Source organism: Colobus angolensis, unplaced genomic scaffold (assembly GCF_000951035.1).
Source record: "Colobus angolensis palliatus isolate OR3802 unplaced genomic scaffold, Cang.pa_1.0 Scaffold97, whole genome shotgun sequence".
Taxonomy (NCBI): domain Eukaryota; kingdom Metazoa; phylum Chordata; class Mammalia; order Primates; family Cercopithecidae; genus Colobus; species Colobus angolensis.
The window spans coordinates 8245401-8272253 of NW_012123709.1; the positions used below are offsets into that span (position 1 = coordinate 8245401).

General features: G+C 38.9%; 1 protein-coding gene across 1 annotated transcript in view; it reads left to right on the forward strand.

Annotated features, from left to right (window-relative positions):
• FMN1 (formin 1) overlaps nt 1-26853 on the forward strand; it is a 385253-nt gene that overhangs the window by 211984 nt on the left and 146416 nt on the right. Inside the window, exon 8 of the mRNA XM_011932729.1 lies at nt 20461-20548. Coding sequence (XP_011788119.1) covers nt 20461-20548 — 88 coding nt within the window. The remainder of the gene's footprint in view (nt 1-20460; nt 20549-26853) is intronic.

Here is a 26853-nt window from a genome sequence, read left to right on the forward strand (position 1 = left end):
AAAAAAAAAAAAAAAAAACCCAAAAACTTAGAGGGCTCTCCTAGTTGTATGAAAGATAGATTTTTGTCTTTCAAATCATCAATCTCATAATTTGGGGTTAATTTTTTAGGAGAAGAGGACGTCAAAAGGCCTTTACCACCTTAAACTGCAAGTGAATTTGATTTTCACATCTTAAAGGCTATTCCCTTGTTGCAATATAACTAATTAGGGTTGTACATCTTTTCTGGAATAATTATTTCAAGGGAAAGGACACAGGACTAGAAGTCAGACATCTAGGCGTCTCTGGGCAAATCACCTGCCATGTGTGTAATGCTCTGGTTCACCTAAGAGAACCTCTGGGTACATACGTTCATGATTTTCATGATTCCAGTCAAGATGGGTGTAGACACTCACTTTTCATGGATGGCAGTGGGTAGGCTTTTTGAGTCACTGTGTTACACCATTGACCTGATAGCCTGAACGATAGAGTATGATACACACTTGCTTCCCATGATAGCTGTGCTATGAGAGTAAGAAGGAGGATAAGACTAATTACGGGAGGCATGTGCTGGGACATAACACCGCAAGTCCTAACAAAGTCTTGCAGCAATTCTAAAATATGTACTAAAATACAACATTATTTCATCTTTCTCTTTTTACCAACATTCCATGGAATATTTATTTTATATTCATGGAAGGAACTCAGTGAACCTGTTAGAAGCAATGTGGCACTTACGTATCAGCAGCTGTTAGCCAGAAAATTAACAGAGTGGAGTGACTTGGGTTGTAAATAATGTACATTATGGCAATGGTGGCAGATGAAGACTATGTGAGAGGTTGTGTGCAAAAGGAAAATGTGAGGTGCCCTAAGTATCTTTAAAGGAAGAATTGTTTCCCTTGGAGTTCTGTCTCAGATCTTGCCTTCCAGTGGCTTGAGGCACTGCAGCTAGGGGCGCTCTACACAGGAGTGGGAAGGGACCAGGTAATTTGCATCACGGGTACCCTCTGAATCGAAGGCCATCCATCATTTCTGATATCTTGAATGCAATGATTATCATATCAAAGACATACGATGACATTGAAGATAATAACTTTTCTGTTGCCCATTATCTCTAACCAGCTTGGAGTAATTATTAGCACGTGTTCTTTCCAAAGGCCTAGCACTCTAAATGTTGGAAAGAAAAAGCCCTATTTGAGCCACCAAGGATATACGTGTGTGAGACTGGGTTGAAGTTTTTATTATTAGATGAGGAATCATATAGACAAGACAGGAAGTCCTAAGGTCATGGAAACTTCGTTGTTTAGAGGTTTCAGGAGGGCACTGTGGCTGTGTGTACACTTGGGATTGACTTTCTGTGAGAAAGTTGTCTCCAATATTTATTGAATGAGTACAATAGCTTTAGTAAAGGACTTCGTGGAGACTGATATTCTGAAAGGGGCACGTGGGAAAAACCTCTGGAAATCAGGGATTATAGAAATATGCATACATACACACACACACATACACACACACATATACACACACACACACATATATGTATAAGCACTGTGCTAAGTGCCAATGATCAGGAACAAAACAGTACATTTATTGAGAGTCACTTCACCCCTCAAAATGTGGTGCATGGACCAGCAGCAACAGAATCACGTAGAAGATGATCAGAAATATAAAAATATCAGCCCTTGTATTAGTTTCCTAGGGCTGACTTAAACTATCACCAACTGTTGACTTGAAACCACAAAACTTTATTAATAGTCTTGTAATTCTGGAGTCTAGAAGTCTAAAATCAAAGCTGTTTGCAGGGCCAAGCTTTGGTAGCTCTGATTCTGTCTGAAGGCAAGGCAGTGAAGGCACTGATGTCTCTTGGTCTTTTCTTCCCCCAAGACTCCATGATCAATGGGAAAATGCATGTGATTTTGTTTGGGGGTTTGTTTTCTACATTAGACAAAATCAGAAATCTCCTGCCCATAGCCCTACCTCCCCCACCCCAGCCCATCACACCCCCACACTGCCATAGCCTTCACCTGCTGTGGCCTCCGCGTTAGCCTTCTGAGTGGAATTCATCAGCCTGAAAAACAAGAGAAGCGTTTTTCTGTCTCATCAGGATGGGGACGGGGTGCCAAATATGTTCTCAGACTCAGGATAGGGTGACAATTTGCCTTTTCACATTTCTTGGTGAAGAGCCTAGATCCTTAAAGTAAACTTCATCCAAGCAATTTTATGTGTCCCCAAAAATAAGGCCATGGAAGAGATTCAGACCTAACAGTTTAAACAGTGAAGCTTAGTTTTCCTTGAAACATTTAATGGGACAGATTATCAGCTGTGGAAAAGCTGATTTTAATGGCATTATCAGGCCAGTTAACAGAGGCTTCTCTCCCGAAGCCTACCAGGCCACACTGGCCATTAGCAGCAAGAGTTTTTTTGCACCGTGTCGGATGACATTTCATAATATGGCACTACACAGCCAACCAACCAGCTCTTCCGGGTGTGATGCCAGAGTGGCAGGGGGTGGAGCAGGGAAGAAGAAGGGGACCAAGGAAACTGAATCAGCATTTGTACTCCTGGGCACCTGCCAAGTAACAATTGCATATTTCCAAAGAAGCGCTTATTCTCCCTTAAGACAGAAAGCAAGATGACTGTGGTCCAGGCCCTTCCCCTCCCCCAGGCACTCCCTCCAGGCACTGGCTGAGAGGAATCGTTGCTTACCTGTCCCATCTGTAGTCACTGCTATATTAGAAATGGTAGGGAGGGAACCAGAAAAGCCACAGTTGTAAAAAGATTGTGCCAGTTGCTTCCCCCATGATTTTTTTCTGTACATAAGGCCTATATCCATAGGCTACCATACCTCATCACCTTGCATCGTTTTGTATCACTTCTTGGAATTTCTTTCCATTGGGAAACTCTTGCTCTGTTTTCCCAATTAGATGTCTATTACTTAGAAGATTTTTTGATTTGGATGGTAGTTAAATGAGAATAAAAATTAAACCTAAGACCTTCTAATATTCTGTCTCATCCCACAAAGATCCTGCTCTCTAATGCAGCTAAAGTTTATACCCTATACTAATTTATATTTATAATTTGGAGGTATTCAGACTAAAGTATCAGTGCAGTCATCAGAGCCTGTAGCCCTTGCATAGGTGAATCAATTTCTTCATCTCTAACATAGGATTCTACCTGTCTTCCAACCCACTCCACAAGAATGTCTTAAAGAGAAACGTAACAGTCATTATGAAGGTACCTTTATCTATTTGGAAGCCCATGACTTAGAAGTGTAATAGATGACTGTTACTAAGACAAGCTAACTTGTCATCGGTAGCGTATCTACTTTATACGAACCAGTCTCTTAATGTCCATAGTTTGGCCAGGTGGTGCAATTCAGTGAGTATTGATGTGAAGCGTAAGCAAAAGATAACATTAGTTTGATGGCACAAAAACAGAAGTTGCATTTACTTGAGAGAATCAGATTGCCTAATTTATGTGTATTCCCCACTCTGTTGTTCACTCTTACCAAGAAAGGCCAGATCATGCACGCACTTGTTCTGTATAGCTGACCGTGCACCCCATGTGGATATTTGGTATACAGGTTGAGTATTCCTTACCTGAAATGCTTGAGACCAGAAACGTTTCAGATTTCAAATTTTCCAATTGAGCATTCCAAATCTGAAAATCCAAGACCTGAAATACCCCACTGAGCATTTCCTTTGAGCACTGTATCAGCGCTCAAAAAGTTTTGGATTTTGAAATACTTCGTATTTTGGAGTTTTTGACTTTTGAATTTGGAATGCACGACCTGTATGTCATTGTCATGAAAGTAAATGTCTACTCATATATATGGATTCTGCATTTGTTGGTTTGTTTCTGGTGGGGTGGAACAGTTGATTCAGACAGGCAAAGCAGCAACTTCCACATGCCCTTCCACATCCCTGAAGTGCCAGCAGCTATTCATTGGTGATAACACATGTGGCTGTATTTGAACAGACTCTGTGCTTATTCACCAGACTCTAGGATAAAACTGACTGTGCTGGAGATGGAAACCCTGTGACTGGAACTGAGTACGTTCAAATGTGAAACTTAAGCCAAAGAGCAGAATATCCACTCCATCTGGTGTAGGTATGAATGTGTTTGGTGTCTAGCAAAGGTGTAGATGTAGAAATTAATCATCTTCCTTTCAGACAGGGAAGGCTCCATGGAAGAAGAGGGCTTCTGTGTTTCTCTTAATTTTGTAGCTATGCCAAACTCACTTGGCTGAGCAGACTTCCAGCACTTGTGGTCTATTCAGAACCATTTATTTTTATTTTTACTTTTGGCCCTGTCTGCCAAGCTCAGGCAGAAAGCTGAAGGTATACAGTGTACAGATTTTCTGTAGATGTGAAAATCCCACTGGACCTGACAAGAATTCTTTCTCAGCCTGTCTGGCAGAACTTTTCTAGCTGAGTTTTGAGGGTGTGATTTTCCCAGTGTAACAAATCTGTCTTCCTATTTTTGTCTTAATTCTTGCTCACAGAGGCAGGCTTTAAAAAAATTCACATATGTGAAGAATAATAATAATTTGTCTATACTGGCTTAACGTACAGGTTTAGATAGTGTGGGCCTGCCTTTCCCCCTCTGGAAGGCATTGGGAGAGTTCCTTAGGCAATGTAATAGTACGCATGTGTGACATGCCCTAATCCTGGCGTGTGGCAGGGGTCTGGAAAGGCTTTGCCTTAAACTAGGCATGTCTAATAGGGTTTAACGCAACCTGCGAATTTGCCCCTGCACAAGGTCAGCTTGTAGGTCAGCCAAATGCTGCACAAATGGCATTCTCCTCCAGACTGTGATTCTACCTAGGAGAAGACCATGTGCTGCCAAGTTCAGCTGACTAGATAGGACTGAGATCAACGGAGGGCTTGCTAACATCCCCCAAAAACTGATTTTTAACAATTTGATGTAAAACATCTCTTGTTAAGAAAGAAATGGTGATCTTGAGGTTTCTGAAGGAGCTTAGTGTAGGGGATGGTGACCAGCTGTTTTCTACCTTTCTTGAGAGCAGAAAAGGATTGTTCAAAATGGGAGCATGAGGAATTTGAGTCAAACATCAGGTAAAATAGTTCATTGCCAAAAGTTTCTTAATACTAGAAAGTGACTTTGAGGATTATTACATATCAAGTAATACCCATATGAGGACAAGGGAGAATGAAAAATGAGTATGATAAGGGGTCATAGACTAGGAATGGGATGCACAGTTTAATTTGTGTTTATGATTAGCTGAAGTAGTACTATTTTTTTTGTTTGGGAGAAAATGGCTATAAATGTGTGCATTATCTAAATGTAACAAATTTCTTAAAGTGTGCACATTCTTGTAAGGTTTGTACTTAAATACATGGACTTCTTGGCCAACCCAAAGGCAGAGGGATAAATCAGATGAAATTTGTAGGTTTCTTCAGTGCGAAGTGTTAAATGACTCCGAAATCCAATTCAACCAGAGTAACACTGGATAAGCAAAATTTTACAAAGACTTACACTCTCCAGTAAATGTTTTCTGAACTATCTTTCCTGAACAGCCTGGAGTAGCCACTCACCGCCCCCCTCCCCCCCCCAACATACATGGAATAAAATCAAGTTGGGAGCTTAAAGCATAAATTCTATGTACTGGCTTCACGTAAACTTGGAAAATCATTATTTTGACATTCATATTATTGGTGTTACTGCCGCTTGATTTTTTTCACAGGCTGCTTTTTATGTTACACAGGGGTAAGACACTAACCTGTGGGCCAGAGGCTCTCGGGGAACCCTTCCTTTGTTATTTACCTAAGGCAATCTAACTAACTCCTTTTAATATAGTGAAGCTGGATACTAATACAATCAGGAATCCCACTAATGTCTAACAATCCAATGTGATAAACTGACCTCATGGTTTTGTGAAAACCTCTACTGCTGTTGGGTCCAAATGCCCAGAGGAACCTTTACCCTAGTGGCCATGAAGAATAGAAAGAGTCCTTTCTGTTTGGACACCCAGACCATGAATTACAATGTCTTTTGGGGTTCATGTCCTGCAGAGCCTGTTCTCTCTCAAGACTCCTTGATGGAGAGGTTTTATAAAAGTGAGATTTGGTTTTTTGTTTCAGAAAAAGGCACTGGATGTAACATTCTTTTGGGAATGTGTTTGAGTTACCTGGAAAAAGATTGTGCTAGAAACAGCCACCTTTTTCAAACTCCCTTTTTAAATAAGAGTGTTGGCATTTTCAAGGATTGTGTACCTAAGAATATTTACAAACTCTTTCAAGTTACTGATCCTATGAATAGCTGCTGTATCAGTTATTTACATATGTTTGCCCTCTTTAAACTAGTCTTTGAACTCCAGTAGACAGACACACACACACACACACACAATTTTTATTTTGTTTGCAGTAGACATAGGAATTTGCATATTGTGAGGACTGTTGAATTGGACTGTCTGCCTTTCAGCATTGGTACAATGATAAGTAAGGGCAGGCCTAGAAATAGAAGGCTGAAAGCTGATCTCCTGACTTTTCTCTTAAAAACTGGTTTACTAGATTGTGATGTTGATCCCATTCCACAGCTGGCCAAGGGGTCATTCATGAAAGCTCAGCAGGCAAAGGTTGAAAACTAGAGGGAAGGACTGTTGTAGTTTATGGCTACAGTTCTCAGTTTTTGTATTTCTACTTAGATTGTGATATTGTTGGGAATCTTTTCCTTAGACCAAATAACTGAAAAATTGTCAAAATAGCACAGAATGCTAGTATCAAACAGAAGCTTACAGAGTGGGTTGGTGCTTAATAATTAGATTTTTAAGTTAATAATCAGTTTCTTGTAACTTTTGTATTTGAAATCTGTGGTTATGTAAATATATATATTAAATTTCCTACCATAAAAAGAACAGAATATTAAGTATATGACAATTTCAGGCAATTTATGATTCTAAAAATTTTCCAGATTATCACTGTGATCACCAGTCCACAGCATTCAGTAAATAAATACATAGATATGGAAGGTGTGATTCATTGAATTCGATTTCTTTCAAGCACAGTATAAGAGATGTCAATGGATTTGGGAGAATGAATACCCAGTATTCGTTTATCTTCATACAGTTTTTCTCTTCCAAGGGGAATTTTTGAAATTCACTTTTTCTGTCTAAAAGTTAGCTTACTAATAATGCATATAATCCAGTAAAAGAAAAGCCAGGGAAATTTTCAGTTAAAAGGCAGTTCAACATAAATTGCGTTCTGGTTATTTGAAACTTAGCAATGATTCTAAAAAAAGTATTCAGAAAGCAAAGTAATAATATTGGTTGATAACACATTATAAAAACAAATTTTGTCATGTTCCACATCTTTGTTCTCACTTTTTCTTGTTCTCTTCTTCAGTTTTCTTCACTCTTGTCTTTTTTTTCCCTTAATATTTTCTTCCTCACTACTCTTCAATACATTCTTCAGTAATGGGTATATATCTGGGTAAGGAGGTTGTAAGATTTGATAATGAACATAAAAAATGAATTACCATAACAATTCGGTTAGCTGTGCTTCTTGTTTTAATGCCCCAGCAGTGAGATAGCTATACATACTTTACAGGACTCTTGAGCCTGAAGTATTGTTATCTCTCTGGAAGTCCACAGGGGGCTACTAAAGGAATAAAGGTTTACAATATTGCAACGCTCACTGCCCCCAGCGCACAGCTGTCCGTTTGGATTGGCTCATGTGCAGAGGAACACAATACCAGTGCTTAGTGGAGGTGTAGTAAAAGGTCGTTCTGTTCCCTCTTCTTCCCTTTGAAATGACTTTTATGTACAGCAGGTTCTTTGTAAATCTTTTTTCCTCTTATTTAGCTAAGTCCTTATTTAAGTGTGTTTGCATTATACCAGCCTAGTAGATCTAGTAATTGGAAAATATAGCAAAAACAATATAAAGACAATTCATAAGATGTGACTAATAAAAATCATTACAAATGCAAAACAAAACCATGAAAACACATTTCACCTATTTTTCAGCCAACAGTTTTAAAATTGGTAATACCTAAAGTGGGTGTGGGAACAGAAAAACAGTCACTCTCAAATACTTGGCAGAGTAAGTCCAATAAACAATTCTGAAATATTTACCAAATTTTCAAATGGGCACATTATTTGAATGATTTCTGTGAGTCCTATGAAAATACAAACTTGCATGATTAAGCATGTATCTGCATGCTTGTTCATTGTAGCATTCTTAACAATTGACAAAATTTGGAACATTTATTCAGAGTCTCTCTGTCACCCAGGCTGGAGAGCAGTGGCTTGATCTCGGCTCACTGCAACTTCCACGTCCTGGGTTCAAGCAATTCTCATGCCTCAGCCTCCCGAGTAGCTGCAGTTACAGGTGTGTGCCACCACACCCCCCTATTTTTTGTATTTTTAGTAGAGTTGGGGTTTCATCATGTTGACCAGGCTGGTCCCGAACTTGTGGCCTCAAGTGATCCACCCACCTCAACCTCTCAAAGTGCTGGGATTACAGGTGTGAGCCACAGTGCGTGGCCAAAATTTGGATGATTTCTAATTGTCTTTTAGGAGGGGAATACTTAAATGAGTATTCTAAAAACATCAGTTTTTAGAAATGGCTCTGCCTGCGCTGACAAGGAAGATGTCAGTAATGTATTTCTACATGAAAAAAGAAGTTAGTGAAAAAAATCGTGCAATAAAATGTATACTTCTTCTCTCTTTTAGTCTTCAAGTTTCCTTTTTCCTCCTACTTCCAACACTTTCTCCTCACACCCTGCTAGCCCAATTTCTAACCAATCTCAGAAAGATCTAAGTATATACCAGAGTCTTGGGTTGTACTGAACCATTTCTTTGTGTGTTCACAGGTCCAATGTGTTATTTTCCTCCATTTGTTTCCTTTCAGTTATTTTGCATATCTTGACTTAAGGAAGATCTTTTAAAAGACATGTTTCTTCTACTCTTTTTCTCGTTTATTCTTCCTTCATTTCTAATTCTTTTCCTTGTAGTTTGTTTGGTACTGTCCTCCAATTATGAAGGAGAGGGCAGCCCCCTTTCAGTGAAAGCTGACTCAGTCTCAGATCAGTTTGCTCTTACTTTCACTGCCAACATGGCCATATGAGCCACTTTGTGACTGGGAACACTGTGGTGGAACCCAACCGCTTTTGTCTTCTCTCTCTATCCATGAATGATATGGCATTTGCCTCTCAGAAACTAAAAGTGGGAAAGGGGGAGGTAATGTCATCAAGGTGGAATAGAAAATAGCGGATCCTTGTTGCCCCATGGAGACACCAGTTTAATGATACATGGACCAGTTCCCTTTGTGAGAAATTCAGAAATTAGTTAAGAGGCTCCTACACCCCAGGTGAGCATGAAACCAGTTGTATTGAAGCTAATAGGAAAATTCATGGCGCTCACTCATCTGACTGCCTCCCTGGCACAATACACTGATTTAGAGAAAACTACTTCCTGGCTTCTCCTTCAGGAGGGGGAGAAAAGACTGGATCTTACGTCTAATGTTCAGACTTTTGGGGAGGTACTTGAAAGACCAGTTTCTGTTGTGTCTGAATCTAAGAGCTAACAGGGAAAGATGCCAGCTTGGGAACCACTGAGAAGAAAGATGATGGTATGAATTAGTGTGCATTCATTGCAATTGCCTCTCACCCTTGCTCGGGGCAGAGTAAGTGAGAGTAAACCTCCAAATCCTGGCTTCTCCTTGGAGAAGGAAGAAGTCGGAGCATCCATCCAATGCTCTGGCTTTTCAGAGGGCCGCCCAAGAGACTGATTTCTGTCTTGCCCAACTTGGAGTGCTGATGGGACGTGGCATACTCTAGATACCTGGAGACTGCTGAGAACAAAAAGCTAGGTGGCCTGCAGTACAGTAGACAGAGACCCATACAGCTCAGCAGCTTCTCCCACAGAGATTGTAGGGGAAAGAAGAGTGGAGCTTGTGTCTATTGTTTCACCTTTTCACAGTGTTGTCGAAGGAACTGTTTTTTCTTCTTCCTCTGCTTCCTCCTCCTCTTCCTCTTCTTCATCTTCATCATCATCTCCTTCTTCCTTCCTATCCTTCCTTCTTCTCTTTCTCCTCCTCCTTCTCCTCTTCCTCCCACTCCCCCTCCTCTTTTCTCCTTTCTCCTTTCCTTCTGCGACTCTGTGTGTTCATGGGACTTGATATACTCTAGATGTTTGGGGGCAGATGAGAACAAAAATAAACTGGACAGCTTACACCACCTCCAGAGAGCCTACAGTACCATAGACAGACACTAGAGAGAGCAGGGATTATGAGCTCCTGAAAAAGCAAAATCCCTCTAATTGAGAATTCACCTACATAAATCCAGAGAACATTTATCTACAGAAAAGACTTGAGAATCCCCCGGAGATGTTAGCTGGGCTGATTGGCAAAAGTCTTTCACTGTATGAAATCAGTCTGTAAAGTATGGGAATGGTGACTTCTTTTTCAAATCCCAGCACAAAGTAGCAAAGCACACAAAGAAACAGGGGAGCATGGACCAACCAATAGAACAAAAAAAATCAAATAAACCAATCCTGAAGACACAGATGTATATGAATTACTTGACAAATAATTCAAAATAAATGTCATAAAGATGCTCAGTGAGCTCAGGAAAAGATACATGAACAAAATGACAGTATCAACACAGAAAATATTATAAAGAACCAAACAAACATTGGAGCTAAAGAATACAGTAACCAAATTTGAAAACTCACTAGTGGGGTTCAATAGCAGACTTAATGAAGCAGGAGGAGGAATCACATAAATCAAAGAGAGGTCATTTGAAATGATCTATTTAGAGAAGCAAAAAGAAAAAAATGAAGAGGAGGCTTGGTGCAGTGGCTCACAGCTGTAATCCCAGCACTTTGGGAGGCTGAGGTGGGCAGATCACGAGGTCAGGAGTTCAAGGCCAACATGGCAAAACCTCATCTCTACTAAAAATACAAAAATTAGCTGGGTGTGGTGGTGCACGCTTGTAATCCCAGCTACTCAGGAGGCTGAGGCAGGCGAATCACTTGAATCCGGGAGGTGGAGGTTGCAGTGAGCCAATATCATGCCATTGCACTCCAGCCTGGGTGACAGAGCAAGACTCCGTCTCCAAAAAAAAAAAAAAAAGAGGGAAGAAAGTCTAAGGGACGTATGAAACACCATGAAACAGATCAGTATACACATTATGAGAATTACAGAAGGAGAAGGTAGAAAGGGAGGAAAGTATATTGGAAGAAATAATGGTCAAATATCTGGGGAAAGAAAGAAACATTCAGATTCAAGAAGCCCAGTGGATCCCAATTAGGAGAACTCAGAAGACCACACTGAGCACATTGTTACCAAATTGTCAGAAGTTAAAGACAAAAAGAGAATTTTGAAGGCAGGAGGAGAAAAGCAACTCATACAAGGGCACCCCAACAAGACTATCAGAAGATTTCTCAACGTGAACTTGCAGGCCAGAAGGACATAGGGTAATATATTCAAAGCAATGAGAGAAAATTACCAAGTAAGAATACTGTATCTAGGAAACCTCTTTTGGTTGGGTGTGGTGGCTCACACCTGCAATCCCAGCACTTTGGGAGGCTAAGGCAGGCAGCTCACAAGGTCAGGAGTTAGAGATCAGCCTGGCCAACATGGTGAAACCCTGTCTCTACTAAAAATACCAAAAATTAGCCAGGCATGGTGGTGCGTGCCTGTAATCTCAGGTACTCCGGAGGCTGAGGTAGGAAAATCGCTTGAACCCAGGAGGCAGAGGTTGTGGTGTGTGAAGATCATGCCATTGTACTCCAGCCTGGGTGAAAGAGCAAGGCTCTGTCTCAAAAAAAAAAAAAAAAGAAAAGAAAAGAAAAACTGTCTTTCAGCCAGACACAGTGGCTCACACCTGTAATCCCAGCATTTTGGGAGGCCAGGGCAGGTAGATCATCTGAGGTCAGGAGTTTGAGACCAGCCTGGTCAATATGGTGAAACCCCGTCTGTACAAAAAATACAAAAATTAGCCCAGTATGGCAGGGAACACCTATAATCCCAGCTACATGGGAGGCTGAGGCAAGAGAATCACTTGAACCTGGGAGGTGGAGGTTGCAGTGAGCCAAGATTGCGCTATTGCACTCCAGCCTGGGCGACAGAGTAAGACTCAGTCTCCAAAAAAGAAAAAGAAAAGAAAAACTTTTTCAAAACCAAAAGAGAAATAGATGTTCCTAGATAAATAAAATATAAAAGTGTAGGGTGTTCACGACCACTAGACTTACAAGAAATGATAACAGGAGGCTTTTAAAGTTGAAATGAAAGCTCGTGACATAGCAACACAAAACCATATGAAACCACAAAGCTTATAGATAAAAGGTGTATATACAGACAAATACAGTATAGTATAATGATGTGGATAAATCACTTTTAACTCTGGTATAGAATTTATACCTGCTAGATATTAAAGACAAATGTAATTATAAAAATATGTCAATGGATACACAATAGAAAAAGTGTAATTTGTTATTATCAGTTACATAAAGTGTGGGAGTGAAGAAGTAAGAGTAGAATTTGTAGATGTGATTGAAATTAGCTTAAAATAGATTATTATAACTATAAAATGTTTTATGTAAGTCTCATGGTAACAACAAAGAAAATGCCTGTAGAAGATACAACAACAAAAAGAGAAAAGAATCAAAGTAAGTCACTATAAGAAACAGAACACAAAAGAAGTCATCAATATAGAAAAAGACAAAACTACAAAAGCTACAAAACAATTAACAAATTAGCTATAATAAGTTCCTGACTCTCAGTAGTTACTTTAAATTCAAATAGAGAAAATTTCTCAGTCAAAAGACATTAAATTGCTAAATTGATTTTAAAAAAATGGAACTACATGCTGTCTATAATAGTCTTATTTGAGACTCAAAGACACACATAGGCCAAAAGTGAAAAGGGATGGAAAAAGATCCTGGGCGACTTAGTTAGAAAAAAAAAAAAAAAAAAAAAAAAAAAAAAAAAACTGACATCCTTAGCTAAACCGAAAACAATTCAAAAGACAGCAGGGTGGCTATAGTTAGAGTTTAAGTCAAAAACTCTAATAAAAGACAAGGACATTATTTAATGATAAAAGGGTCAATTCACCAGGAAGATATAACAGTTATAAGTATATGTGCACCCCACATACGAGCCAAATATATGAAGCACATTTTTACAGAACTAAAGGGAGAAATAGCAACAAAACAATGGGAAATTTCAATAACCCACTTTTGATAAATGTTACAAGACAGATAAACAATAAGGAAACAGAGGACTTGAGCAATACTGTGTACCAAATGGACATAATGGAAATAAACAGACCATTCCACCCAACAGCAATTGGGTTTTGAAACACATTCTTCTTAAGTGCATATTCTCCAGGATAAGTCACACGTTATGTCAGAAAACAAGCCTTAACAAATTTTTACGAATTGGAATTATACCAAGTATCTTTTCTGACCACAATGGCATGAAACTAGAAATAATAGCAGGAGGAAAACTGGAAACTTTATACATACAGGGAAATTAAACAGCACACTTTTGAACAGCCAGTGGGTCAAAGAAGAAACCAAAAGGGAAACTGGAAAATATCTTGCAACAAACAAAAACAAAAATACAACATACCAAAACATATGGGACGCAACAAAAGCAGTACTAAGAGTAAGGTTTTAGGGTGAACACCTATGTTTAAAAATATTTCAAGTAACCTAACTCTTCACCTCATGGAACTAGAAAAAGAAGGATAAACTAAGCCCAAAGTTTAATAGAAGAAATGATATAAAGATTTCGGCAGAAATAAGCAAAATAGAGCATAGAAAAACAATAGGAAAATAGTCAACAAAACAGAGTTGGTTTTTTGAAAAGATCAACAAAATTGACAAATCACTAGCTAAACTAAGGAAAGAAGAGAAAACACAAGTATATAAAAAATGAAAGAGAAGACATTACAACTGACGCCACAGAAATAGAAGGTTTGTAAGAACCTATTATGAACAATTACATGCCAAAAAATTGGATAACCTGGGAGAAATAGATCAATTCCTAGAAATGTACAACCTACCAGGACTGACATGATGAAGTGGAAAATCTGAACAGACCTGTAACAAGTAAGGAGATGGAATTAGTAATCAAAAACCTCCAGAGAAAAGTCCAGAACCAGATGGCTTCAGTGGAGAATTCTACCAAACATTTAAAGAATAATTAACAGAGAAGCAGTGCTTCTCAAACTCTTCCAAAAAATTGAAGAGAACCCTTCCGAATTCATTTTGTGAGAACAGCATTACTCTGATACCAAAGCCAAAGACATTACAAGAAAAGAAAACTACCGGCCATTATCTCTTACAAATGCAGATGTTAACATTCTCAACAAAATACTAGTGAACTTAATTTTTTTTTTTCTTTTTTTTTTTTTCCCCCGAGATAGAGTCTCGCTCTGTTGCCCAGGTTGGAGTACAGTGGCACAGTCTCAGCTCACTGCAACCTCTGCCTCCTGGGTTCAAGGGATTCTCCTGCCTCAGCCTCCCAAGTAGCTGGGACTACCAGGCACGTGCCTCCATGCCCAGCTAATTTTTTGTATTTTTAGTAGAGATGGGGTTTCACCATGTTGGCCAGACTGGTCTCTAACTCCTGACCTCAAGTGATCCACCCGCCTTGGCCTCCCAAAATGCTGGGATTACAGGCATGAGCCACTGCTCCTGGCCTAGTAAACGTAATTAAATAGCACATTAAAAGGATCATATGCCATCACCAAGTGTCGGTTATCTCTGGAATGCAGGGATGGTTCAACATATGAATATTAATGATATTAAAAGAACAAAGGATAAAAATATTTTGATACATGCAGAAAAAGCATTTGAAAAAACTCAACACTGTTTTCTGATAAAAACTCATCAGACTGGGATTAGAGGGAAATTACCTAAAGAAGGAAATATTCTTTAGAAGGAATAGAAAGAAATAAAGACCATACACTAAAAGCTCAAAGCTAATATTGTACTCAAGGTTGAAAACCTAAAAGCATTTTCATTAAGATCAGCAACAAGACAACGATGCTTACTCATGCTGCTTTATTCAACATAGTACTGAAAGTCATAGAGCCATTAGTCAAGAGAAAGGCATCAAAGTTGGAAATAGTAAGATTATCGATGTTCACAGATATGATCTTAAATGTAGAAAACCCTAAGGATTCCCCCCAAAAAGTAAACTGTCAAGAACTATTAAAAACATTCAGCAAACTTGCAGGATTCCAAATCAACAAACAAAAATTAGTTGTGTTCTTATACACACAAAAATATTGATTACTTGGAAGGGAAATTAAGAAAACAATTTCGTTTAAAATAAAATCCAAAAATATGAAATACTTAGAAATAAACTGAAAAAGGTAAAAGACTAGTACAGACTAGTTTTGAAAACTACAAAACATTGCTTACAAAAATTTAGGAAGACACAAATAACTGTAAAGACATCTCATATTTATGGATTGAAAGAATTAATATTATTGAATGTCTTTATTCCCCAAAGCAATGTACAGATTCAATGCAGTTCCTCTTAAAATCTCAGTGGCAGCTTTGCAGAAATAGGAAAAAAACAGTCCTAAAATTTGTATGGAACCACAGAAGACCCTGAGTAACCAAAACAACCATGAGAAAGAACAAATCTAGGGGACTCTCACTTTCTGAATTCAAAACAAATTGCCAAGCTGCAGTAATCAAAACAGTATGTTACTGGCATATATACAGACATTATAGGCCGATAGAACAGAGTAGAGAACCCAGAAATAAACCCAAGCATATATAGGCAAATGTTCTTTGACAAGGGTGCCAAGACTCTACAATGGGGAAAGAATAAATGGTGCTGGGAGAACTGGCTATCCACACACAAAATAATGAAATTGGATCCTTGTCTTGGAACATATATAAAAATCAACTCAGATTAGAAACTTAAATGTGAGACTTGAAACTATGAAACTTAAAAAAAAAAATAGAGAAAACCCTATAAAATTGATTTTGGCAATTATTTCCTGGATATAACATAAAAAGCACAGATAAAAAAAAAAAAGAAAAAATAACAGATGCACAAAGGGGACTATGTCAAATGAAAAAGCTTCTGCTTCTGCTCAGCAAAGGAAACAATCAGCAGAGTGAAAAGGCAACTTACAGAATGGGAGAAAATCTTTGCAAACCATTTATCTGATAAAAATGCGCTAAAGACTCACCCAGACATTTCTCCAAAGAAGGTATACAAATGGCCAACAGGTATAGAAAAAGATGCTGAACATCACTAATCACCAGGGAAATGCAAATCAAAATCACAATGAGATAACCCCTCACGCCTGTCAGAATGGCCACTGTCAAACCGAAAAACACCAAGTGTTGTTGAGGATGTGGACAAATTGGAACCTTTGTGCACTGTTGGTGGAAATGTAAAATGGTGTAGTCACTATGGAAAACAGTATGAAGTTCTTCAAAAATTTAAAAATAGACCGGGTGCAGTGACTCATGCCTGTAATCCCAGCACTTTGGGAGGCCAAGGCGGGCAGATCACAAGGTCAGGAGATCAAGACCATCCTGGCTAACACAGTGAAACCCTGTCTCTACTAAAACTACAACAAATTAGCCGGGCCTGGTGGCGGGCACCTGTAGTCCCATCTACTCAGAAGGCTGAGGCAGGAGAATGGCATGAACCTGGGAGGCGGAGCTTGCAGTGAGTCGAGATCAAGCCACTGCACTCCAGCCTGGATGACAGAGCGAGACTCCATCTCAAAAAAAAAAAAAAAATTTTTTTTTAAATAGAACTACCATATGATCCATTAATCTTTCTTCTGGATATTTATCGAAAAGAATTGAAGTCAGTGTATTGAAAAGCTATTCCCATGTTTGTTGCAGCATTATTCACAATAGCAAAGAGATGGAGACAACCTCAATGTCCATTGATGGGTGAATGGATAAAGAAAATGTGGTATGTACATACAATGGAATATTACTTGACCGCACACACACAAAAGGAAATCTTGCCATTTGCTACAGCATAAATTGGCCTAAGGACATTATGCTAAGTGAAAATAATCTAGTCACAAAAAGATAAATACTGCATGATTCCACTTATATGCAGTATCCATGGTGGTCAAACTCAAAGGAACAGAAAGTAGAATGATGGTTCCCAGGGGCTGGAACAACGGCGAATTGGAAATTTGCTATTCTGTGGGTATAAAATTTCAGTTATACAAGGTGAAAAAGTTCTGGAAATCTGCTGTACAACATTGTGCTTGAAGTTTTGTTAATAGGGTACATTTTGTGGTGTGCAGTTTCCATAAAAATAAAAGAAATTGGTGTTAAAACTTCAAAGCCATGGAAGAAAAAAGAGGGAGAGACTGAGAGGATTTAGGACATACCATTCTCTGCCCATTGTGTCCTTACCATTTTAGTTGGTTTTGAGAAACCTGGTGGTTTTTCACAAGAGTGGCTACATGGAAACATAGAAGGATATTTTTCAAAATCTACTCAAAAGTAGACAGAGAATTTGGTACAGGTAGGGAAGAGGATACAGATGCTCCAACTTCACCACTGATTAGCCCTTTTTTAGGAAACCAGCCCTTTTTTAGGAAATCAGCATCAGATTTCCAAACAAACAAAAACCTCTTAAGGCATTAGTCCCAGTAAAGGTAACACTCACCAAATACCTGGTTGTGCCAAGTCATTCGACAGAATTCCAAGCATGGCTTATGGTGATAACATCCTTTCCACTGTTCAGCCTGGTTGTACAATGGGGTGGGGGGTACATTTACCTCTTTTTACTCAGGGACAGACAGAATCAATATCTTTCTTGCTCTTTTACTCTCCCGTGATCTCTCTCCTGCTTGCTTTTAATTAGCTAACAGAGAAATGTGCATTTGTACATTATTCTTGTAGGCGGAATATTACTGGTAGTTTTCGGAGCCCTAACTGGATAGCTTGGTGCATGTTCATTTGAAGAAACTTTTTCAACCCAGCTGTGATCTTGTCATGAATTTGATCCTGTTCCTGTGTCCTTGTCATTGATGTGTATGCCATGGTTGTGGTTGTATCAGTCACCATCCTGGACACTTAAGAATAAATCTAGTCAATTCCCAAAACGTTTCTCTTTTTGAATTTGCACTCCAGTTAGTTTAGGTGATGCTTTTATTTGCCTTTTTGACTCTTTACAGCAAGCTTCTTAGGACTTGATCTGTCTCAGTCGCCTCCATATCCCCAGAATACAAAGCAATACAACGTAACATGCACAGTAAATATTTTTTGAATGGGTGCATGGCTGAATAGTTACTTAAAACTAAATTGACTTTTCTTAATTTTTTTATCGGATGAAAAAATCATTTGACTTTAAATTTGGGTTATCTAAGAAAAAGCCAGAAATTGCATTTTTAAGGAAGACATTTTGTATGCTTAATTGCCTTTTTTTTTTTGCTTTTGTTTTCATATTTAAAAATACTGAATACCCTCTCTATTTCTCTTTAAAACTCCTAAAATTCTCTGTGCCCCAAGAATCTTTCTCTCTAAGGCGAATGTTGAAATGCTTAAAAATATTGGCTGAAAAATGAGATTTTTCCCCCTTACATTTTGATTAATATTTAGTATTTACTATATTTTAGGTCTAATCGTTGTATGAAAGTAGCCATTCTGAACAGGTAAAGGAAAAAAGTGTCTGGCAATAATTGATTCAAGATCGATCAATCAATAGGTAGTTAGACAATTAGGCAGTTAGATCATCTTTATTGGAATAAACTGTTGTTATCCCTTATTTTTCAACCAGCAAGCAACTCAGCTATTACAGTAATAATACAAGTGTAGATGTTTGTTACTGTTTAGTCTTGTGTCTTCACAGTAGTTTGGCAATTCTGTAAGTACCTAGGTGGGAAGGAAAGCACATCTGTTCAGCCTAGTTTGTATTTTAACCAGCAAAGCACATTAAAAACATTTGTAAGATTTGTGTTTTGTGAGTGCTTCTCTCTTATTTTTGTAGCCCTGCCACATGAGAGAAAAGAGTTTTTTTCCCTTAGTGGCAGCTGCGTGATATGTTGTTAGGGAGCTGATTTAGTTTACTAGTTGTGGAGAAACACAAAACTGTGTAGACTTCTCCATGGAATATTCGTAAAGGTTGAAATAACTGGCAGTGAGGTATGTGGAGTGTCTATGAAGGTTTTAAAAATACATATTATTATAAAAAATAATTTTAAGGCCAAGTGTGGTGGCTCACACCTGTAATCCCAGTACTTTGGGAGACCAAGGTGGGTGGATGGCTTGGGCCCGGGAGTTTGAGAGCAGCATTGGCAGTATAGTGAGACCTCACCTCTGTAAAACATCAAAAAAATAAAAATTAGCCTAGCGTGGTGGCCTGCACCTATCTACAGTCTTTGCTATTCATGAGGCTAGAGCACAAGGATCACTTGAGCCCAGGAGTTCAGAATTACAGAGAGCTGTGATTGCATCACTGTTCTCCAGCCTGTGTGTGACTGCGCTGGATACTATCTCAAAAATTAATTAATTTAAAATTATAGCTTTGTGTGTTATATTGTTTATATTAATAATTAATAGCAAATGGGAAGTAACCTCTGTGAAACAGAAAAAACTTTAAATATATGTCAAGAACTATATTAGGTGCTTTGCATATAGTCATTTAATTTCTAAAATAAATGTATAGGGCAGGTGCAATGACTAATGTCTGTAACCGCAGTAGTTTGGAAGGCTGAAATGGAAGAATCACTCGACTTTAGGGTTGGGATCAGATCAGCCTGGGCAACAAAGTTTTTATAGAGACCCTGTCTCTATAAAAAAATTTAAAAATGAGCTGAGTGTGGTGATGCCTGCCTGTGATCCCAGCTACTCTGAAGGCTGAGACAGGAGGATCACTTAAACCCAGGAGGTCAAGGCCAAGGCAAACTCTGATCATGCCACTGCATTCCAGTGTAGGTAACAGAGCTAGACCTTGTCTCAAAATAAAATAAAAGTATAGACTAAATACAGTCAGTCCTTCATGATGAGGAAATCATTTCATAGAGGATGTCACTTTACCAAGGCCATATGGCTGGTGACTGACTCAGATGTTCATGCTTTTTCCCCTAAATCACTCAGAAGATGACATTACTAAAAAGATTGGAGGCTATGAAGTGTTCTCACCAGTAGCGACATGAAAATATTCCAGTGATAAGTGAAAAAGTTGGATAGGACATTGTATACATCTTGATGCTGGTATAACTTAGTACTTGAGTAAAATGATCAGAGTAAGATATAAAGATTTAGTGTTTGTATTAGGCTGATGGAATTTTGTGTGTTTATTTTGTAAAATGTCTTCCATTGTGTAAGATGTCTATAATTGTAGGTAACTTACTTTCCCATTAAGTATTATTTAAAGAAAAGTGCATGCAGTATCAATTTATTTCATCAATCAGTGCATCTAAAAAATCTTAATGTTTTTGGTGAGCCTTCTGAAAGACTGTGTGGTCATTTGAGCTTGTATTCTTTTTTTTTTTCTTTCTAATTTTAGATCATCAAATTATTGGATGGAAAACGATCTCAAACTGTGGGAATCTTGATATCTAGTTTACATTTAGAAATGAAGGATATCCAACAGGGTAAGTCTTTTCTATCACTTTTGTTTTACTTTTTCCATTTTTTAAAAAACATTTCATTCTGAAGAATGTCAAACACACACAAAATTAGAACGCCCTAATGAATCCCATACACCCAATAGTCAGCTACAGAACCATCAAGTCACTCTTGTTTTATCGGAAAACACTCTCCTCTCACCAGATAGGTTATTATGAAGCAAATTTCAGATGCTTTATAAGTCATCGGTTAAAAATGTTAGCACTATTGCTAAAAGATAAGGATACTTTATTATTTGTTTTACAGATGGGATTTTGCCATGTTGCCCAGGCTGGTCTCAAACTCTTGGGCTCAAGCAGTCTGCCCACCTTGGCCTCCCAAAGTGCTGAGACTACAGGCGTGAGCCACTGCGCCTGGCCCAAGGATACTTTTCCAAACAATACTCCATCCAGTGCCATTATCCTTCCTTTAAAAACATTAATCACAGTTTCTCAGTATCATCACATAGGTAGTTTTAATTTCCCTGTTGTTTGTATACTCATTAATTCATCCATTCATTTGTAGTTAGTTTAAATGAGGATCCAAACAAATTCCATGCGTTGCCTTTGATGTGTCTCTCAAGTTTGTTTTAATCCAGAAGTTTCTACCCTCCATTTTTTCCCCTTTGTAATTTATTTGTTGAAGAAACCAGGTCACTCCTCTTATAGACTTTCCCACATTTTACATTTTGCTGATCATGTTGTTATGTTTTTATTTATCATGTGCCCCTGTCCCCTGTTTTCTGTAAACTGTCTGATCTAGAGACTTAATCTGAGTGGAAGAATGCATCATAGATGCTATTACGTTTTCTATCAAGAAGTACATAATATTTAGTTGCCTGTGATGTTAGTGAGCACTTACGATCTTTTCCCAGATTCATTATTTCATTAGAAGTTTTCCAAAAAATGATGTACTAATTCCATCATTTCTTCTTTATTAGCTGGAATACTTCTAGGGAGAAACACTTTCCTTCATTTGGTTAAATCATCGTTTCTTAATGCTTTCGTTTCAAAATGTTGTTATTTCTATTTGGTTATCTTTGGCTCAATTTTTAGATAAAAGACATTTAAAGAGAAGAGATTTTGTGTGTATATATTTTTATTGGTATCTAGGAAAGTAGACCAGAACCCATCATACCTTTTCAAAATCTGTGTCTCGCATGAAAACAACACTCTTCTCAGTAATTAATTAGATGTAAATCTTTTGGGTTTTTTTGGGGGGTGGGGGGGAGTTTTTTTTTATATGGAGTTTCACTCTTGTTGTCCAGGCTGGAGTGCAATGGCGTGATCTCGGCTCACCACAACCTTCGCCTCCCGGGTTCAAACACTTCTCCTGCCTCAGCCTCCCAAGTAGCTGGGATTACAGACGTGCGCCACAACGTACAGCTAATTTTTTAAGTAGAGACAGAGTTTCTCCATGTTGGTCAGGCTGGTCTCGAACTCCTGACTTCAGGTGATCCACCCGCCTCGGCCTCCCAAAGTGTCAGGATCACAGGCGTGAGCCACCACGCCCGGCAAATGTAAATCTTTATATTGACATTTCCCTTATATTTTCTGAATGATAATACAATCTCTTAGACAGTTTCAGTAGAATTTAGTATGGGTTTCACAGTGAGAACATCTGAAACCACACTGCCCTTTAGGTTTCAGTTGATGTTGTTTAGTCGTTTGACTTTGCTACTCGGCAGAATACCCACAGCTCCTGACCTGCAAGACACTTAAGTTACTTTCACATCACCTGCTACTTTTCCATTCAAGGGAGCTTTGTTAGGGACTTAAAATTTTACTACATTGTAAAAACTAAAAATTCCACAAAAAACTAAAACATCTTAAATGATAGTCACAGAGCATTCAAATAAGCTATTTAATATTTAAGTTTGTTAACAGAGCTGAATACGTAAGTGTGAATATTAAACCTCAGATAAAGTGAGTTTGGCAGAGGGTGGCTAAAAAGGCCTGTCACTGAAATGAGAATGGGATTTTTCAGGGACTTTAGAAGAATCTAAAGTGAGATCTTCCAGAAGAATTGAGTTTCTGATAAATTCACATCAGAAGAATGTGATGTTAGAGCGAGGGAAAAAAAGGAAAAACAAAAACAAATGTCTTCAGGGGAGTTTATAGTCTTTTGGCAAAGGACTGACTTTTTTGAGGCAGTTATTGAAGTTAGATAGGGATTCTTTAGGTATCACGAAAGGGTCTTATCTTGACAGTGGTCTCCATGAGCCTGGTGAAACTCAAGTGTGCTTGATTTCATCACCATGATGTGTAATGCCATGGATGTGAGTTTTCACAATGTCCGTATAACCTTAGACTATATTCCGTTTGTTTTAAGCGTGTCCTGCTGCAGTGTGTCAGATTTCCACATGAATAGAAGTCATTCCAGTCATGTGATAGTCCAGTTACCAGCTCAGGACTATGAACTTTCCCATGGCATTCTAGCCTTATTAGATTGAATGTTTGTTGGGAGTTGAGAAAGATATTTGTGGATCCAGACCTTTTCCAATGCCATACTCTAGATAAGAACATGCTTCTGCGAAGCATAAGTGAACTTCCGTTTCAGCATCGGAAATGTTGACTGTAGCATCACAGACTTCTAGGCCTTGTGGGAACTTTATTGTTCTTTTTCCTTCCTCAAGCACCTCTGTGATCTACCACAAAGTTGACTTCTGAGTTCTAAAATATCATCTCCATTCCATCTCTTCGTTTAGTAATGCATTCCAGATGAATATGGTGCTATAACTGGAGGTTAGTTTTCTTTTGGAGTCACTGACTGACACTGGCATCTGAAGGTCATTAGGAGCCCAGGCTGTATCAGTTATATTTCATTCTGAACGTGTGTGTGGAATGTACTTGGCCTTGTGTTGTCACCCTGGTGAAAGGACTCCCTGTGCTGATGTTGGCCTTAAAGGTTTATTTTAATGTGAGAGGGGCTATGGTGAGATGTGATTGGAGGAGGCCAGCTGGCCGCCAGGCAGGATCTCACAGCAGATCAGCCCTGGTGAATGACCACAGTTCAGAGGGTGTTCTTCAGCCCTGTGGTTGTATATTCATCTTTAGCCGTGCACAAAGCCCGGAGGCCTTAACTCGTACTTTCCAAACTCACAAGAAGCTGATGTATAAACCAGAAAGCCAGTATATTCACTTAGAGGAGAGTATTTCTTACGACAAAAAAAAATTGAGTCACATCTGTTCATCATTTTCTCCACATCGTTTGTTTCTACCTGCCAATTTCCCCATTACAATGACATTTTCATCACTATTTCAGCATATGCATAATAAGCACACAGTAAATATTTTCTTGAATGCAAAGAAACGGGCATTAACAGATTTAGAGACAAAATACAGTACATGATTCTCAGAAAGATGTGTACTACTCAGTTGATAGGAATAGAAGTACTTCCAGGCATTCTGGATTGCTTCGGGCATTCCAAGGTTCTAAATGGCAATGACATTTCAATTTTTCTGAGATTACAGCTTTGTCACCTTGATAACAGTTTTGTGTGTTTCAGTCTGCAATTATCCGCCACAAATAGATCATCTGGCTTTTACTGGTTTGGCTCTTTAAGAGCAATCTTCTTTTCTTCTTTTGTAAGAGGAGCACTTCTGTGTGCTCTCCCTGGCACAGCCTACACTGTCCATTCAGGAAGAGGAGTTTTGGTGCCCTGTGTCTTAACATCTGGCAGGTAGCAAGGAGCAGGGCTAGTGTTCATTCCTTTATGCATTTCTTTGCCAGGAATTTCTGTGATGATTAAGCATTGTTTGCAAACAACTGGGCTAATGTGTCACACATAAAAGTCGTATATTCAAGTGTTCATTGAATTTAATTCAATTTTTTAAAAATACAGACTTAAACTACATGGGATCAGAATGCTGTGAATTCTATTCCAGTGCATTTGGACAAAACTGCCTGCTTGCCTGCCTTTTTTCCTTCCATAAAATTGTATTGAGTGCCAGCTCCGTGTCAGGTGTCATGACTACAACAACACGTAAGATCAGACTCTAACATCCTCAGACACACCCAGGATGGTGGGAGAAATGTGAAGCAGCCCAACATTACAGTAGAATTGGCTATGAAGTAACAGAGCAGTATCTTGACTCTTCCTGTAAAAGTTAAGATTAAGTCTGAGAGGATGAAATAGTGGCCATCACACAGAGATGGAGCTTTTCCAATTGAGGAAAGAGCCTGAAACACAACCTGTGAAAAAGAGACGTGTGTAATCCCTAACTTCGCGAGGCCAAGGCGGGTGAATTGCTTGAGCCCGGGAGTTCGAGACCAGTCTGGCCAATATGGCGAAACCCCATCTCTACAAAATACAAAAATTAGCCAGGCGTGGTGACGCGAGCCTGTAATCCCAGCTACTTGGGAGGCTGAGGTGGGAGAATTGCTTGAGCCTGGGAGGTGGAGGTTGCCAAGATCATGCCACTGTACTCCAGCCTGGGTGACAGAGCAGGACTCCATCTCAAAAAAGAAAAAAAAAAAAAGAGAGAGACACAGCTGGAGTATATAGATTGTATATATGAATGTAGGTTGTTTTAGAATAGAAGGCTAGAAACACAAGCAGCATCCAGACCAGGAAGATCCCTGAATAGCATCACAAGAAATGTTTATATTATTGCATCAGTAATGGGGACAGGAAACCTAAGAAGGGCCTTGTTGTGATCTGATTTTGAATGCAACAATATCTATCACACTGTTTCATGGAAGACTGGCCTCTGATGCTTTGCATGCTTGGCCAAAACATAGATCTCTTACTTCACTTTGTCGCACCTGCATCTCATCTCACTGCACTCTCGCCAGCTACAGTGGTCTTCTTTGATTTCTTAAAGAGGCCAAGTACTTTTCTTAACCTTTGTCGTTGGATGCACAACACATTTTGAATGAACAGCACTGCACGCTCCCTCTGTTTGAAACACGTTTCCACCCCACTCTCTATGTAGCAAGGTGTTTTTCTTTAGGTTTCAGCCTAAATGTCACCTCCTAGGAGAACCTTCCTAGGTCCTCCCCCACCCTAATACGGGTCATCCTAATTTAATACTCTTATTTCCTTCACAGCAACTAATGTTTTATTTGTTCATCTACTTATGTTTTTATTTACATCTACCACCAGAATATAAGCTCCAAGAAGGCGACTGCTCACTGATGTATCCCCAGCACCTGTGTCTGGCACCCAGGTGACGATCGTGAAGTGCCTGTTGAGTGAATAAACAAAAATAGGACTGAAGGTGGAGAAATCCTTTCGAAGGGATTGTATTTGTTCAGATGATAAATGACAAAGGTCAGAACTGAAACGAGGTCTATAGAAATGTAGAGAAGAGACCATGTAGGAGGGATATTTGGAGACAGAATTACTACAGTTGCTCACATCAGATGCAAGGAGTAGTAGAGAAGACATTTGGCTGTACCTTGGGTGTCTGGCTTCAGCAGGAATGTGTATAATGGTGCCCCAGACCAGAAACTGAAAACACCGGTGTAAAAGCAGGGCTTGGAGCATAAAGGTAAATTCTGTTCTGGATGATTTGAGTGTGAGAAGACTGGAAACATCTCAGCTAAAGTAAGTGTTCAGTGAGCACCTAAAAATCTACCTTTGTGCTAGTGGTAAGTGGATAGGGCTAGGTTAGACATAACATACTCCCAAAAGGAACCTTTATCCATTTCTTTCTAGCCAAGATAGTGTTTGATATCTTGTAGAAGAAAGCCAAATCCATATGCCGGCTGAAGTTGAAAACAGTGAATCACTAAAGGAAAAGCCTTGGTTGTAGAGAAAGAAGGTTTCAGGAGTGTCACAGGAGAGACTCTCAATAAGTGATTTACTTACTTACTGCTGATTTTCCATCTGCTAGATAGGATGACTTATATTTAAAAGCATTTGGCATCCTTGGTCACAGTGACTGCCTGCATGATTGCAAATTAGTGTTTTCATTCCACGTTAGTGAGTTCCTCTTATTCTTATCCCAGGGGAGATAGAAAATTGCTGTTGACTATTCTTGATATAAACGTTTATATGCATTGCAACAGACTAGATGCCAGAAACCTTCTGGCATTCATTTGGAATTTCCCATACACTCAGAATTCATATTTATAATATTTAAATAATGTCAGGATAAAACATTCTTTATTTAGTTCTTACTAGTTCAGAACGTCAGTTTGAGAGATCAGCTGCAACTGCAACTGGCTTTCTTTCTGTTTGGGAATCTCAGTTCAAAATGCACAAAAGGGATGTCAGTTATGTGCTCAGGCTAAAACCCAGGTCTGAGAATGCCCGCTGGACCTTGTTCCCTTTTGCCTTAATAAT